General features: G+C 42.4%; 1 protein-coding gene across 3 annotated transcripts in view; it reads left to right on the forward strand.

The window, feature by feature from the left end:
- Positions 1-17,979, forward strand: part of rbm27 (RNA binding motif protein 27) — a 217,688-nt gene that overhangs the window by 49,405 nt on the left and 150,304 nt on the right. For all 3 annotated transcript variants that reach the window (XM_068043929.1, XM_068043931.1, XM_068043932.1), the window contains exon 8: positions 5,570-5,701. In XM_068043929.1, coding sequence (XP_067900030.1) covers positions 5,570-5,701 — 132 coding nt within the window. The remainder of the gene's footprint in view (positions 1-5,569; positions 5,702-17,979) is intronic.

Below are 17,979 nucleotides of genomic sequence, written 5' to 3' on the forward strand. Positions count from 1 at the left end.
ATTCATAAGAGGTAGAGCATGAGTTGTCCAGATAAAAGAAGGCTGTCAAATATTCATGATTCCTCCCTCATGAAGTGGCAAGTGCTTGAAGTTGGAACTAAAAGTTGACTTTCCTTCAATGTGCTTTCTTTGTAAATATTCTTGGACATCTGGATGACGACTCATGTTTGAAATGATATTGTTGTGGGAGTGCTGGAGAGGAATGACATTTTTAGCACATGACAAAACCGATCACTTTCAGCTGGCAGAAATTGTGTGCTTTTCAACAGGTGAAATGCTAATTATTGGGAAAGTGATATGGCAGTGAAATAAAAGCCTGTTGAATCAGTGTTAACGTCAGGATCCACATTCAGTACAGAGTATCCCAAAGTCACTGCATGCCACTTTGAAGCTAAGGACTGTTTAAATTCTTTCATAAGATTGATGATTCTAAGTTACCGTGCTTGATACATATGCAAAACGTTTCTTCCCATTGAAAACTATAAAAGTTTGGCATCAGACATTTTTACTATCTTAATTCTTGATTACAGGATGACGATGACAAAACTCCAGACTAATTCCTAGTGCATTTTTAAAAATTTGTTGGCAGCAAGCCTTGCTCTTTCAGCCTCAGTGTGGAGAGGGAGCGTATGCTTCAGAATCAGTCAGCTCTAACTTGTACCTTCAGGCGATGGCTTTATCTCAACTGAGAAATGTTGGTGTTGTATATTTCTACAGAGCATTTTGTTATTTTTATTCCTCAAGCAGTTTCATGCTTTTTACATTTATAGTATCCTGATGCATCCTGACGCTTTTCCAGCAAGCAGAGGATTATCAAAAATGATTCTGTTGCTTTCCCTGCTGCCTTCCGTGAATATATAACTTCAAAGATTGTGAAGATTGATTTCTTACTTTCATAAGTTAAATGAAGCAAATCTAAAAATGCTCGGAAAGAGTCCTTGAAAGAATTTATTTGAGGAGCTTCCAGTGACAGCAGCACAAAAGCTTCTGTGATGCATCAATAGATAAATGTAGTGTTTTGTGCATTTTGAACCATAAAATCAAGGGAGTTCCAAGTCCCTGTACTGTGCTGCGTTAGCTGATCTTTCCTATATGATATCAGGAGTGCTGATGTTCGCCTCTGTGTTTGGACTAGGGAGGTAAATATTGTGCAAGTTTCCAGCTGTGCCTCAGTGGTAGCACTCACGCTTCTGAGTCAGCAGGTTATGGGTTCAAGTCCCAGACCAGAGACTTGAGCACACATTTACATTGACACTTCAGTGCAGTACCAAAGAAATGCTGAATAGTCTAAGGTGTGGCCTTTCAGAGGAGATACGTACGAACATAGGAATTAGGAGCATGAGTAGGCTATTCGGATCCTCAAGACTGCTCCGCTATTCAACAAGATCATGGCTGATCTGATTGTAACCTCAACTTTACATTCCCGCCTACCCGCAATAACATTTCACCCCTTTGCTTATCAAGAATCTGCCTACCTCTGCCTTAAAAATATACAAAGACTCTGCTTCCACCGCCTTTTGAGGAAGAGCTCCAAAGAAAATTCTCCTCATCTCTGTCTTAAATGGGTGACCCTTTATTTTTAAACAGTGACCCCTAGTTCTAGATTCTCCCACAAGAGGAAACATTGTTTCCACATCCACCCTGTCAAGACCCCACAGAATCCTATGTTTCCATCAAGTTGCCTCTGACTCTTAACTCCAGCAGATACAAGCCTAGCCTGTCCAACCTTTCCTCATAAGACAACCTGCCCATTCTGGGTATAAGTCTAGTGAACTGCTTCCTACGCATTTACATCCTTCCTTAAATAAGGAAACCAATAATGTACATAGTACTCCAGATGTGGTCTCACCAATGCCCTGTATAACTGAAGCATAATCTCCCTACTTCTGTATTTAATTCCCCTCGCAATAAACGATAACATTCTATTAGCTTTCCATTTGCATGCTGTACCTGCATACTCACCTTTTGTGATTCATGCACTAGATCCCTCTGCATCTCAGAGCTCTGCAATCTCTCACCATTTAGATAATATGCTTTTTTATTCTTCCTGCCAAAGTGGAAAATGTTAAATCAAGGCTCTGTCTGCCTCTCGGGTGAACAAAGAACAAAGATAATTACAGCACAGGAACAGGCCCTTCGGCCCTCCAAGCCTGCGCCGATCCAGATCCTCTCTCTAAACATGTTGCCTATTTTCTAAGCTTCTGTATCTCTTTTCTTCCTGCCCATTCATGTATCTGTCCAGATACATCTTAAAAGACTCCGTCGTGCCCGCATCTACCACCTCCGCTGGCAATGCGTTCCAGGTGCCCACCACCCTCTGCGTAAAGAACTTTCCACGCATATCCCCCCTAAACTTTTCCCCTTTCACTTTGAACTCGTGTCCTCTAGTAATTGAAACCCCCACTCTGGGAAAAAGCTTCTTGCTATCCACCCTGTCTATACCTCTCATGATTTTGTACACCTCAATCAGGTCCCCCCTCAACCTCCGTCTTTCTAATGAAAATAATCCTAATCTACTCAACCTCTCTTCATAGCTAGCGCCCTCCATACCAGGCAACATCCTGGTGAACCTCCTCTGCACCCTCTCCAAAGCATCCACATCCTTTTGATAATGTGGCGACCAGAACTGTACGCAGTATTCCAAATGTGGCCGAACCAAAGTCCTATACAACTGTAACATGACCAGCCAACTCTTGTACTCAATGCCCCGTCCGATGAAGGAAAGCATGCCGTATGCCTTCTTGACCACTCTATTTACCTGCGTTGCCACCTTCAGGGAACAGTGGACCTGAACACCCAAATCTCTCTGGACATCAATTTTCCCCAGGACTTTTCCATTTACTGTATAGTTCACTCTTGAATTGGATCTTCCAAAATGCATCACCTCGCATTTGCCCTGATTGAACTCCATCTGCCATTTCTCTGCCCAACTCTCCAATCTATCTATATTCTGCTGTATTCTCTGACAGTCCCCTTCACTATCTGCTACTCCACCAATCTTAGTGTCGTCTGCAAATTTGCTAATCAGTCCACCTATACTTTCCTCCAAATCATTAATGTATATCACAAACAACAGTGGTCCCAGCACGGATCCCTGTGGAACACCACTGGTCACACGTCTCCATTTTGAGAAACTCCCTTCTACTGCTACTCTCTGTCTCCTGTTGCCCAGCCAGTTCTTTATCCATCTAGCTAGTACACCTTGGACCCCAAGCGCCTTCACTTTCTCCATCAGCCTGCCATGGGGAACCTTATCAAACGCCTTACTGAAGTCCATGTATATGACATCGACAGCCCTTCCGTCATCAATCAACTTTGTCACTTCCTCAAAGAATTCTATTAAGTTGGTAAGACATGACCTTCCCTGCACAAAACCATGTTGCCTATCACTGATGAGCCCATTTTCTTCCAAATGGGAATAGATCCTATCCCTCAGTATCTTCTCCAGCAGCTTCCCTACCACTGACGTCTGGCTCACCGGTCTATAATTACCTGGATTATCCCTGCTACCCTTCTTAAACAAGGGGACAACATTAGCAATTCTCCAGTCCTCCGGGACCTCACCCGTGTTTAAGGATGCTGCAAAGATATCTGTTCAGGCCCCAGCTATTTCCTCTCTCGCTTCCTTCAGTAACCTGGGATAGATCCCATCCGGACCTGGGGACTTGTCCACCTTAATGCCCTTTAGAATACCCAACACTTACTCCCTCCTTATGCCGACTTGACCTAGAGTAATCAAACATCTGTTCCTAACCTCAACATCCGTCATGTCCCTCTCCTCGGTGAATACCGATGCAAAGTACTCGTTTAGAATCTCACCCATTTTCTCTGAGTCCAAGCATAACATTCCTCCTTTGTCCTTTAGTGGGCCAATCCTTTCTCTAGATACCCTCTTTCTCCTTATATATGAATAAAAGGCTTTGGGATTTTCCTTAACCCTGTTTGCTAAAGATATTTCATGACCCCTTTTAGCCCTCTTAATTCCTCGTTTCAGATTGGTCCTACATTCCCGATTTTCTTTCAAAGCTTCGTCTTTCATCAGCCGCCTAGACCTTATGTATGCTTCCTTTTTCCTCTTAGCTAGTCTCACAATTTCATTTCACAATGGATGTAAAAGATGGTATAACATTATTTCAAATAAGAACAGGAATGTTCTCTCATATATCGTAGCCAACATTTATCCCTCAGCCAATGTCTAAATCAGATTATCTGGTGATTTATTTCATTACTCTTTGTGGGAAGCTTGCTGTGTGCAAATTGACTGCTGCATTTCCTATATTAAAGCAGTGATTATACTTCAAAAGTAATTAATTGTATGTGAAGCACTTTGGGACATGCTGAGGTTGTGAAAAGCATTGTATTATGTAAATCCATGCTGGCTGGTGTTATCCAGTGATGTTAGTGAGGGTTGGATGTCATGTCTCCTCCTCCTTGCCTGCCCCAACCCCAAGTTGAACAGGCTCAAATTATATGAAGATGGTCAACTTGAGCAAGGTGCAGGAGAGCCATCGCTGCCAGTGATACTGTACCCTTGTATGAGTCACCACCTTTAAAAAAGAAAAAGTAACAGTAGATGCAAGATAAAATAACAGAAACATCCCAAGTCTGAGGAGAACTGATTTAGCATAGTAATGCATTGTAGTCCATTACAAGACTGGCCGATTACAATAGCACAAGTTACACAGGCTTTGTATTTGTGGCCATGAAGAAAGCATTGGGCTTTTGTAAGGCCTTGCACTCTTTCTCAATCTCTGCTCAAAATCTCTGGTGAATTATTCTAGTCACCCAGAAAAGATTCTGCTTCTCAAAGCTATATAACCAGGTGGAAGTAATTTGTTCTGTAATGACAATGATTAATTTACAGAAATAAATGGTCATTCTCTGAATCTTGGAGTTTCAAACCAATGACCATCAGAGTTAATTTGGTATTAATTATATCCTAGCATTCCTCATGGGCTGCTTCTACCCAAACGGAAAGAGAGTAGTTTACTGCCAAGGCTGTTGTATAGAATAAAAAGCTCTCACAATGATTGTGAGACTTTTTTTTGGGAAAAACCCTTAAATGGAATTATCTTTCCTTGTTTCCATTGGGTTTATCCTAAGATATTTTTGGGATTAGCAACTTTCGGAGAACAATTTCTTGCAACACAGGTGCCATAAGTTATGGATGCTTCTATTTATCATTTAAAAAAAAAAACTGTGCCCAATGATACCATTCCTGAGGTGGGTTATTTTACTTTAATGAAAATGTCTGTTGAGATGCATTTTCTGTCTTATCTTATTGGTATTTAGTATACATTCTTCCTTTAGTTGACATATTCCATTCTTGGCCTTGTTTAATTTTGTAACTACACTCAAAGTAACAATTGTAGCATCCTTATGATAATGTGTTAATAGTTGTGAGTGAGGGTCATGTGGTCATTTTGAGAGCCAGGTGGTAATCGAAAGTGCAACATAATGGATGATTGCTGAATAAATGGGTGTATCTTTTTGCATTGCATTCTACTTAGCAGTACTAAGGAATGAATTCCCACAAAAAAGACTGTAAATGTTCTGTTACCTTTCATAGGACCACATCCGATCCCAAAAAGTGGTATAGATGGCATCGAAGTCTCTGGGGCCAGTACAGTACCTGCATTGCCACCTCCCGGGTTAAGGCCCCCACCTTTACCTCAGTATCCACCGTATGTGACTTCAGAATGTAAGTAGTCATCCTCCTATTTATAAGCCAGGATGAAAATTATTTTATGTTTGTCTCTAGTACACACAGATATTTTTAACCAGTAATACTGGTGTATTGATAAATATCTTGCCATGTCAGTCTTTCAGTCCATTCAGTTTACTCACTGTGGTGTGTGCATGCACATCAGTCATCCCCTTTGTTGAATTTATAGCTTCACTGAATTTTCATCATGGCGTTATTGGGATGAAATTGACAGATTCCTACTGTACAGTCAGATGCAGGGTGTCAACACTTAATCGGACAATTTTCAGGATATTACTAAAGAAAGAATGATATCATCAAGAGCTCTAGAATTCATTCTGATTCATTGTAGCTGAAAGTGCTTTTGTCTGCTTCAAACAGAGCTACGATATTGGTGCCAGAAATGTAAGGCTTCCCACTGTAGCCTTTATTCTTTCAATGTAGTTCGGACTGCTTACAGAAATGAATACTCAGTCATCCAATGGTGGAAAAAATGTGACACAGTCCTTTTTCAGTGCTATAAGAAGAAGGACTTGCATTTACATAACTTCTCTCATGACCTAAAGCATTTTACAACTAATAAAACTCTTTTGAAGTGAAGGCACTATTGTAATGCAACAACAACAGCTTTCATTTATATAGCACATTTACTGTAGTAAACATCCCAAGGTGCTTCACAGTAGCGTTATCAAACAAAAATTGACACTGGGCCACATAACAAGATGTTAGGACAGGTGACCAAAAGCTTGGTTAAGGAGGTAGATTTCATGCGTCTTGGAGAAGAAGAGGTAGAGAGGTGGAACAGTTTAGGGAGTGAATTCCAGAGCTTAAGGCCTAGGCAGTTGAAATTTTGGCTTCCAGTAGTTGAACAGTGAAAATTGGGGATGCACAAAAGGCCAGAATTGGAGGAGTGCTGTGATCTCAGGGTTGTAGAGGTGAGGCCATGGAGGGATTTGAAAGGAAGGATGAGAATTTTAAAATGTATGGAGATATGGCAATACACATCAGAATGAGAAATGATTGGACATTCTATTTTACTGATGTTGGTTGAAGGATGAATGTTGGGCATGACATTGAAGAAGTCCCCTGCTCTTCTTTCGAATAGTGCTGTGGAACTTTTTAAATCTATGAGGTCTCTGTTTCACATCTCATCTGAAGGACGGCATCTCTAAAGGTGTACTGCTCCCTCAGTAGTGCACTGAACTGTTAGTGTCGGTTTATATTCTCAAGTCTCTGGAGTCCTGAAGTGGATGTTGTTCTAACAATCTTCTGACTTGGTAGCAAAAATGCTACCACTGAAACAAACTGATAATCAAATAAACAGAGAGATTTAAAAAAAAAAGGATGGTGATAATGTAATCAAGGCATATAAATCTTACCTGTACCAGAGTCCATAGTTAGGGCATGAGAATCTATAATAAATGGAATCTGGCTTCAAATACTTTTGAAAACTACTGCTACTAGAATTTGAAGCAGTTCTGCATTAAGGAAGATGCTATCTTTTAAAAAAGACCTTAAACTCACATCCTATCTGCCTCTTTGTGTGACACTGTTTGAAGATGAGCAGGAGAGTTTTCCCAGTGTCCTGTTTAATATTTATTCCTCAATATCAAAGAAACAGATCAACTGTTTATTTGTCTCATTGCTCTTTGTGGGACCTTGCTCTGCCAAGGTTGGCTGCCGTTAGCTTTGACTATACTTCGTAAATAATTCTTTGTATGTGAAGTGCTCTGTGATGTCCTGAGGATCTGTGTTTGAATTGTCACCTTGACTGACCCTGATGCTTGGCTACCTCCTGTTATATTCACTTTGTTTTCCCTTCTTCACATTTTATTTTCATACCTCTTTGTCTTCTCCTTCACTTCTCTTCATCTCCCTCTTTATTTTCCTTATCACCTTTCAATTCCCTACTTCCTTCTTGTTCTCCTTTCTCTTATTTGTTATCTCTCCTCTGTTTTCCGTGCAACAATTTTCACCTGTTATCTCCACTTTTCACGTTATTGCATGGTGGGAAAGTAGAAATGAAAAGGTAATGATTGTGGACTGCTGGTAGCTGGTGCCAATTGAATGGGGAGTGAATTCAGACTGGTGGTAGTTGAATGGGGAATTCAGAATAGACGAACCAGCCAAGGAGGTGGAAAGCGGGACGGTAAGTGGGAGAGAAATGTGGGAGCTCTGCCCCTTTCTGCAAGTAGATTAGGGAGAATTGTGACCTCTATCATTTGAGAAACACAACTTTATGGAGTTCTCAACCCTCCCGTTTGGGCAGGAGTCTACCAGATTGGGAAATTGATCTCACGATCAGTGCTGTTGTTGTCATTTGAGAAACGGTCCTTGAATGCATGATTTGTGCAAGTGTAGTACCCCGGCTGCCGTGACTTGTAACCAAGCCATGTTTTTGGAGCTCTTCTGGTCTCCCTGCTATTCAGGAATCCACTCCTAAGAATGACAGCATTGGGGCCAATGAAAATTAACTGCAAACTCGAGTTCTGAGAGAGCAACTGGGGTTGGGGAGAGATGCAAACTAAGAGAGATAGAGGGGGAGAGACACAAACTGGGCGAGGGGGAAAAACAAATTGTAGCAATGGAGAGTTAATATCGTCCTATGATGTGCACTGTTAAATAAAACATATGTAATGTTTTATTGCAGCGATCAGGCAGCTCTGGCGCTTCTTCCTGAGGACTGAGCCTCACCTCCCTGAAGTTCAGTATTGGAGTGTGGAAGCCAGTCACTTTAATTAGATTTTGTTTTTGTTTTACTTACTTTTATAATTTGCTCTGTCTTGTAAAAAGCCATAAGATTGTACAAAAACTTTATAAATTACTTATATCTATGTTTTTGTTGAATCAGAATTATTTAGTTATTTTGCATTGCTGTTAATACTGTTGAAACATCCTGGAAGTAGTTTTATTTAAACATTACTTATCTTTAAATATTTCTGCTATTATGTATTTTTTCTTTGATGTACAAATTATGTTCTTCATCTAACTCGAACAAAGTCAAAAGCTGCGAAATGGATCTGGAGCATCGATTTTTTTTTTTTTTTTTGGTCCAAAATCTTGTCCACGACACGTGCACACTTCTGGTGTGTGTTGCGCCAGATGCCATTTTGGTGAGGGCATTAATGGCACACAGTGAGTCCCTGCTGGAAGTATGCAGCAAACAAATCATGATGTCAGTCAGCGTGTGATGTTGATTTGGTGCCAGTGCTGCCATTTTGAAGCTCAACACTCCAGCTCGCACAATCTTAATCACTCTTGGTTAAACACGCATTCAGCACCAGGAAGGACCTCACAGCAGCATTATTCAAAGGCATCAACTACTTAAAGCTTAGTTCCTGGTTGATTTCTTCTGGTTGTTGCTACAATTGTACAAGGTTTGGTGGTTCGGGTTGTTAAAGTCTACAAGGAGTGTTGTGGCAAGTGCTGAAGGACTTTGTCCTGACTACAAGGTTTCTGCACAGTCCACTTTACATGGGCGCAGTAGTACGCTTTCCTCTTGGACTACAGCATGACAAGAACATTGAGCAGAGGTGACACAGAACAGGACAAGCTACTGGAAGATTGGGGAGGAGGAGTGGGGGAGAGAAGGGTTCTCAGCAGGAGGCCATATCTAGCCAGGGTATTCAAGGAGCAGTTCTCCTACCTGAAGCTCAGCAAGGAACAATGTCAGACGTCTATGCTTCACTAAGGACATCCTCATTGAAATTTGCAACGTCTCCCAGTTTGCCATCTACTGTTGTGTAAGAGAGGAGCAAGTGGAGCGAGAATACGGAGACTTCCTCATGGTGCATGGTGCCATTGATTGCATATACAATGCTTTGCAGGCACCACATGTCAACTTCAAGATGTACTGCCAACAAAAGAGCTCCACTCCCTCAATGTCCAGCTAGTGTTTGACCATATGCAGCAAATCATGCAGGTCAGTGCCTGACAGCAGTCACGATGCCTTCATTCTGCAGCAGTCCGCTGTGTCATCTGCCTTTGAGCCATAACAAGAAACCGAAGGGTGGTACTGAGTGACCAGGGCTAACCTTTGAGCACATGGAACCCATGCGAAGGTGGGCAGTATACATATAACGAAAGCCTTGCTGCCACACAACATATAGAGCACACTACTGGGGTGTTCAAACTATTCTTATGCTGCCTGGACCACTCTGGAGGAGCCTTACAGTACTCGACAGAGTGGGTGTCGAGATTCGTGATATTCTGCTGTGTGTTGCACAACCTTGCCATCAGGAGGCTACAGCCCTTGCCACCAGCTATTTGGTGATCAGCTGAGGAGCAGGAGAAAGCAATAGTCCCTTTCTGGTCAGGCTGTCTATGAACGACTCATCCGACTATGATACCAGTTAAAACAACCACACTTCGCTATTCACCAATAGTCTCACACCTTGCCTTCCCTCAGTTACTGACTATCACAGCGTCCACTTGGCCACAATGCAGAAATAAAAGCCACCACGAAATATACATTCCAAACGATATTTATAATTCAAACCATATTATATTTTATACAAATACCAACTAATTACCTTTATGCATTCTCTTCGTGCCTGTTTTCCATATATATTTGTCTATCATAGAAAGGTACAGCATAGAAGGAGGCCATTTGGCTTTGTGAGTCCATGCCAGATCTTTGAGAGCAGTCCAGTTAGTTCCACTCTCCAGCTTTTTCCCCATATCTGTGTATTTTTTTTTCTCCTTCAGGTATTTATCCAATTTCCTTTTGAAGGCTCCTATTGAATTGATATCAGCCACTGTATAAGATTTTGCAAATGTTATTTTTTGATTCAGGATTCTGTCTACTGTTGAAATTTAAATTTTAAAAGTTCATTTATTTTCTGCTTAGTTTCCAGGTTGGGAGCATGTTGTATTAATCAGGACAGCTTCATTCAAGTCACCGTATAAATTTTAAATATAGGAATACAGATCACTTAATTTTTTCTTTGAGTGCGCAAGCTTCTGACTGCAAATTAGAGTTACATTCACTTGTTCTGTCACCTGGAGGCTCATGATGCAAGCAACAGGTTTAGAAATGGTTCTAAGATGCTCTATGGTAATTTCAAGATGAGAAGAGACCAAAATACATCTTGTTCATCACCTTCTACCATCCTAGTAGTTTCATGGTCTGTCAGGGAACATCAGAACGGGAGCAGGCATACAGCCACTTGAGTCCACTCTGCACTCAGTTAGATCGTTACTGATCCGTATCTCAACTCCATTTATCCACCTTGAATCCATGTCATGAATTTGGTCTGGCCATCATGGTGTGGAGCAGCCTTGATAAACCTGCTGGCCTTGTCCTGCCCATCAATTTTGTCTCTTATGCATGGTATCTAAAGCACTGAAACTCCTATATATTCACTCATTCATACAATTTTAACAAAATAAGCCCATATGTAAAGCAGATAACTTCTAATTACTCATATGGAAGTTACTATGTTCAGGACAATCGAATGACACATTGGCTGGGGTACATTAGGACTGGTTGCCTAGACAGCAGTATTTGGGTAGTACAATCTTTCTTGATTTGTATGCTCCCTTCTATTTGTCCCTTCAGGAAGCCCAAAGCACCAGCTTTTCTTGCATGTGAAGCAAGATGTGCACATAACCTAGGTCACTGCAAGGACTTCAATTTTGGCCTTTTTCTCTTTGAGAAAAAGTGAGTAAATTGAAGATATCTCCCATCCGATTAACGAATATTAATTTTTTGGAAGTGGTTCAACTGTGGCTAATGAGTGAAGTTAATAGAATTAGATTAAAGGAAGTGTTCTTGCAATGTTGCCAAAAAGCCGAGTAAGCCTAAGGATTGGGATGATTTTAGAATTCAACAAAGGATTTTTTAAAAATTCATTCATGAAGGAGGGTATCCTCAATGTGAAGGCGGGACTTTGTCTCCACAAGGACTGCCATGGTCACTCCTACCAATACTGTCATGGACAGACGCATCTGCGGCAGGCAGATTGGTGAGGACGAGGTCAAGTATGTTTTCCCCTCTTGGTTCCCTCACCACCTGCTACATACCCAGTATAGCAGATATGTCCTTTAGGACTCTGCTAGCTTGGTCAGTGGTGGTGCTACCGAGCCACTCTTGGTGATGGACATTGAAGTCCCCCACCCAGAGTACATTCTGTGCCCTTGCCACCCTCCGTGCTTCCTCCAAGTACTGTTCAACATGGAGGAGGACTAACTCATCGCTGAGGGAGGGCGGTAGGTGGTAATCAGTAGGAGGTTTCCTTGTCCATGTTTGACCTGATGCCATGAGACTTCATGGGGTCCGGAGTCTATATTGAGGACTCCCAGGGCAACTCCCTCCCTACTATATACCACTATGCCACCACCTCTGCTGGGTCTGTCCTGCCTGGGGGACAGGACATACCTGGGGATGGTGATGGCAGTGTTTGGGACATTGTCAGGTATGATTCTGTGAGTATGACTATGTCAGGCTGTTGCTTGACTAGTCTGTGGGACAGCTCTCCCAACTTTCGCACAAGCCCCCAGATGTTAGTAAGGAGGACTTTGCAGGGTTGACGGGGCTGGATTTGCCATTGTCGTTTCTGGTGCCTAGGTCGATACCGGGTGGTCCGTACGGTTTCATTCCTTTTTATTGACTTCGTAGCGGTTAGATACAACTGAGTGGCTTGCTAGGCCATTTCAGAGGGCATGTAAGAGTCAGCTACATTGCTGTGGGTCTGGAGTCACATATAGGCCAGACCAGGTAAGGACAGCAGGTTTCCTTCCCTGAAAGACATTAGTGAACCAGATGGGTTTTTACAACAATCGGCAATGGTTTCATGGCTATCATTAGACTAGGTTTTTAATTCAAGATTTATTAATTGAATTCAAATTCCACCTTCTGCTGTGGTGGGATTTGAACCCATGTCCCCAGAGCAATACCCTGGGTCTCTGGGTTACTAGTCCAGAGACAATATCACTATGCCACCGCCTTCCCAAAGGATGACCAAGAAATTGATGGAAGAGAAAATAGAATGAAAGTAAACTAGCCTGAGACATAAAAACAAATTGTAAAAGCTTCTATAGGCAACTAAAACGGAAGAGATTAGCGAAATGAAACATGGGTCAACAAAGCCAGGAGAAATTATAATGGGGAATAAAGAAATGGCAGATTTTTTTTTTTTTTTAAATACTTGGGGGCAGATTTTCAAACCCCACTGAGCGGGAACGACTGTGAGTGTGATTTGAATATCACGTTCTCGGAGGTCAGCACTGACTCCCACCGCCTCCAGAGTATATTGCTATTTTCCAAGTGTTGCTGACCGGGAGGGAACGGGTCAGGCATAAGCCTCCAATTAATTGCTTGTTGAGCTCATTAACAGGCTTGTCAGTATCAGTGAGCAATTTTTAAAGGCTGGGAATGTTGAAGATGCCATGGGGGGTGGGGGGGAGAATATGACATAGTTGTGAAGATGTGAGCTATGTGAAGGGGCATGAGGGCTATGGGAAGGTCTGATTAAATTAAATCAGAGGCAGCAAATAAAGCTTAACTGCTTCAGATGTGTCTCTGTGTGGCTATTGCTGCAGCTGGGAGAATTTAATATTATAATGGAGAGTGGCAGGAAACCGGAGAGGGAAGTGAGCCCGCTGGCATCACTGTGGCAGGTGGGGTTGGCACGGGAAGGCCTGGTGCATGTTCCAAGGCCCAGTTTAGGGAGGTCAGATGGGAACAGGCTTCTGTGACATTGGACAGAGCAGCCAGGATGAGCCACAGCAAATGCAACCTCCTGGACACCAGGAGGCCAGATGAGCACAGTGGGTGGCTGCTGGGGGATAAGGGCGATTCCCTCAAGAAGTGCCTCCTGATGCCCATTTGAAACCCAGAGATGGACGGAGAGAGGTGCTATAACATGAGCCATTTCCTAACACAGATCTTCATAGAGCAGAGAATTGGCCTCTTGAAGACTTGCTTACATTGTGCCACTTACTGGGCGCTGAACTTGATCCCAGGCCAGCGCGGGGTTGGGACCCGGAAATGCTCCGGTCGTTGGGGTCCCAACCTGCAAACTAAAATCCGTCCCTTAGTTTCTATTTTCATGGTATAGGGGCACAGTTTCAGGATAAGGGCCCAATCATTTAGGACTGAGATGAGGAGAAATTTCTTCACTCAAAAGATTGTAAATCTTTGCAATTCTCTATCCCAGAGGGTTGTGGATGCGTCATCATTGAATATATTTCATGCTGTGATAGACAGATTTTTGGTCTCTCAGGGAACCAAGGAAAATGGGGATTGGGCAAGAAAGTGGAGTTGAAGTCCAAGATTGGCCATGATCATATTGAGTGGCGGAGCAGGCTCAGCGGGCCATATGGCCTACTCCCTTTTTCTTATTTTCATATGGTAGAAGGCACAAAAACATTTCAGAAATAATGGGTCCAAAAAGGATGAGGAGCCTAATGATATTAGTATTAGTAAAGAAATAGTACTGAAGAAATTAATGGGACAGATCCCCTGGGCCTGATGGCGGACGTCTTAGGATTTTAGATAAGGTAGCTACAGAGATAGTGGATGCATTGGTTTTGCTTTTCCAGAATTCCCTAACTTCTAGAATGGTCCCTTTTGGATTGGAAGGGAGCAAATGTAACCCAGTTCAAGAAAAGAGGAAGAGAGAAAACGGGGATCTGTCAGTCAGTTACCCTGACATCAGAAGTACGGAAAATGCTCAAATTTATTTGGGATGTGATAATTGGGGGTTTGGAAAATTGTGGTATGTTTGGTCAGAATTAACATAGATTTAAGAAAGGGAAATAATGTTTGATATATTTCCTTGCTTTTTTAAGGATGTAGCTGGCAGGGTAGATCAGGGGTAACCAGTAGATGTAGTGTGTTTGGAGTTTCAAAAAGCATTTGATAAGATGCCACAGAAAAGGCTATGACACAAAATTAGGGCTCATGGGATTGGGGGTGATGTGGATTGAGGATTGGTTAATGGACAGAAACCTAGCAGTAAATAGTCATTTTCAAGTTGGCAGGCTGTAACTGGCAGGGTACTGCAAGGATCAGTGCTTGGGTCTCAGTTATTTACAATCTATACCAATTATTTATGAGTGGACCGAATATAATGTATCCAATGTATTGCTGACAATACAAAGCTAGGTGGGAAAGTAAGCTGGAAGGAAGTCACAAAGAAGATGCAAAGGGATAGAGACAGGTTAGGTGAAAGGGCAAGAAGATGGCATATGGAATACAGTGTAGAGAAGTGTGAGGTTGTGCACTTTATATGTAAAAATAGAAAAGCAGAACATTTTTTAAGCAGTGGGCGATTGGGAAGTGTTGGTATTCAAAGGGACCTGGATTTGTACACATCACAGAAAGTTAACATGCAGTTACAGCAAGGAATTAGGAAACCAAATGGTATGTTAGCCTTTATTACAAAGGGCTTGGAGTACAAGAGTAAAGAACCCTTGCTGCAATTATATGGATCCTTGCTACGTCCGCAGCTGGTATGTACAGTTCTGGTCTCCTTACTGAAGAAAGGATAAACTTGCTTTTGAGGGACTGCAATAAATAATTCCTGGGATGAGGGTACTGTCTAATGATCGAATAGACGAGGCCTACTTTCCTTAGAATTTAGAATACTGTTATGACTGAGGTGGGAGGAGTGCATTGTTTATTCCAGTTCCACTTCTCCACAGGTCACAACATATGTTTAAATTTTTCCCACTTACCGATATGGTCAATCATACACTCTGTTTTTACCCCAGAATAAAACACACCAACCAGGTTTCTATAATAAACAACATAATTATCAGTTTATTATAAACCAAGTCTTAACCAGTAATGAAGCAAAGCATCAACAAACAGATCGAAATATAAAAGTTCTCTTTTTACCTTAGCTCCTCTCACACACACACACACACACACACCGAAAAAATAGAAATTTACTCTTTAGAGCTGAAGAAAAAAGAGATGAGAAAAGGTATCAGAAGTCCTTTTCTCGTTTGGCATCCCAAATATGTATAGATACTGCCACTAGGATCTTCCTAGAACAGTTCTTGTCAAGCGATGTTGAAGATCAATTTGGGCAACTTTCCAGGGAAAATGCAGTAACAGGCAGTTTCTTACACTTGCTTCTCAGTTTCTCAAGAGATGGAAAAGAGCTGGAACAGACTGAGCTGCGTGTTGCTCCCTTGGCAAGTTTTCTCCAACTTTTTTCAAACCATTGTCCATATCCCAACTCACTGTCCGAAGTGAAAGCAAAAACAATGTCACAAGAATCAAGCCTCCTGACCCCTATAAATCTTGACCTGTCACTTCTTTATAAACATCTTTCCCCCAAGTCAAAAACAACCTCTGGTGGGTAATTATTTGAAGACAGGTGCCTTCCAATAACGGTTTACAACCCAGACCTCTGTGACCCTTGTTTAAAAAAAAATCTATGAACTCCTTTTCAGTTTTAAAACACAAATCTTCAAAATTTAACAAAAGAAATGGAAGCACTCGTAACAATACTGAGAGGTGATCTAAATGAAACAGGTAGGTAGGTGGTAGGGAATATGGGATTACTGTAGGGTTAGTATAAATGGGTGGTTGTTGGTCGGCACAGACTCGGTGGGCTGAAAGGGCCTGTTTCAGTGCTGTATCTCTAAATAAATAAATAATACTTGAGGGTTTTGCAAGGCTGAATGCTTGGAGGATGTTATCTCTGGCTGGGGAGTTAACAACTAGGGGCCACAGTTTCAGAATAAGGCTGACATGAGAAATTTCTTCACTCAAAGGACTCTGAATCGTTGGAATTCTGTACCCCAGAGAGCTGTGGATGCTCATTTGTTGAGTATATTCAAGACAGAGGGAATAAGGGGATATGGGAATTGTATAGGAGGGTAGAGTTGAGATAGAGGATCAACCATGATCTCTTTGAAAGGCAGAGCAGCTCGAAGTGCCGAATGGCCTATTCCTGTTCCTATTTCTTATGTTCTGTTCAATCCTAGTAATCTGTTGGAGGACAGATTGTTGGACTGCTGTGACACCCTGCAAGCCCCTTTGAACACTGGTATCCGCAGCCATGATGGCAGCAGTCTGAGCTAGCATAGCAGCAGGCTGAGCTTGTATGGCAGCAAGCTGACCTTGCATGACTTAAGTCTGGTCTTCCATTGCAACTCCCAGATGTTGTCTGACTTCTGCTTGTGCTGTAATGGAAGCTGAGACTTTGGCCATCACACGCTGCATCATGTTTGGATCTGCAAGTTTGTTAATGGAGTTGGCCGCCACTTCCACGTTGGAAAGGATGAATTCCAATTTCTGCACAAAGCCCTGCACGATTTTGGTGCTGGAGTCCTCTATGCTTCTTGACATTGCACGCAGGCTTTATGGTAAGCCTGCCAGTATACGAAGAATTTCTTTTTGCAGGCCCATCAACTGCCTTCTGTAGCCGGTCCCATTTTCAAAGTGCTCATCTGAGTCCTTTGCAGCCGAGCTCATGTGAGACATTGTCCTCCGGCCGACTGGCACCTGCACTAACCCTTGCATTTTTCCCTAGATGTGGGCTGCTTGTTCCTGGTGTGTCAGCACATGCAGATGCCACCTTGATGCTATCCTCTAAAATATGTACAGTGCTATTATTTGAGATGGTGACCGCAAGTGTGTAATCGAGTGATGGTGTTATTTCTTCAATCACTGTCTTCTCACTGTTCCACCACTGCTGGGCCAGGTAACAGTTCATGGGTATCTGCAAGGAAAAAGGCATAATGATAGGGTTGTTGTGAGGGAGGAGGCAGTAAAGGGAAAGGGAAAGCAAAAGATGCATGTCTGCGCCATCTGCAGCTTGTAAGGGAGAAGAGATTATGGGATGAGTGGGAATTGGAATGTGAGAAGGGAGATTAGCTATGAGGATACTGTCATCTTCTGTGGTTTCCGCCCCGCTGCTGGCCAAGGCTTCAGCACCAGCTGCTCCAGTAATGGCAATAATCGTCTCCTCCATGGATAAGGACACACAACCGTGCCTTTTCTCTGGTGGTTAGGTCTGCTGCCTCTGGTTATGTGTCACTTTGTTCTGCAAGAGACAGGGAAATGTGAAAGTGTGCAGTGTGTTTAGGTGATGTGGCTGTCGAGTTTGAATAATTGGCAGTGAGAGATATGGGTGTGAGTCTTGCAGTAGCGGTACTAACTGTGTGAGGGCAAGGTGAAACTATTAATATAGAGTATGGGTTTTGATAGATAGAGATTATTGGTAAGTGAATGAAGGGGATGTGGTGCATTGATCAGAGTGTGAGGCTCATGGTACAGTTGATGGGATATGGCATTTGAAGAGGCATTCATTGAC

This window comes from Heterodontus francisci, chromosome 12, assembly GCF_036365525.1.
Source record: "Heterodontus francisci isolate sHetFra1 chromosome 12, sHetFra1.hap1, whole genome shotgun sequence".
Classification (NCBI taxonomy): Eukaryota; Metazoa; Chordata; class Chondrichthyes; order Heterodontiformes; family Heterodontidae; genus Heterodontus; species Heterodontus francisci.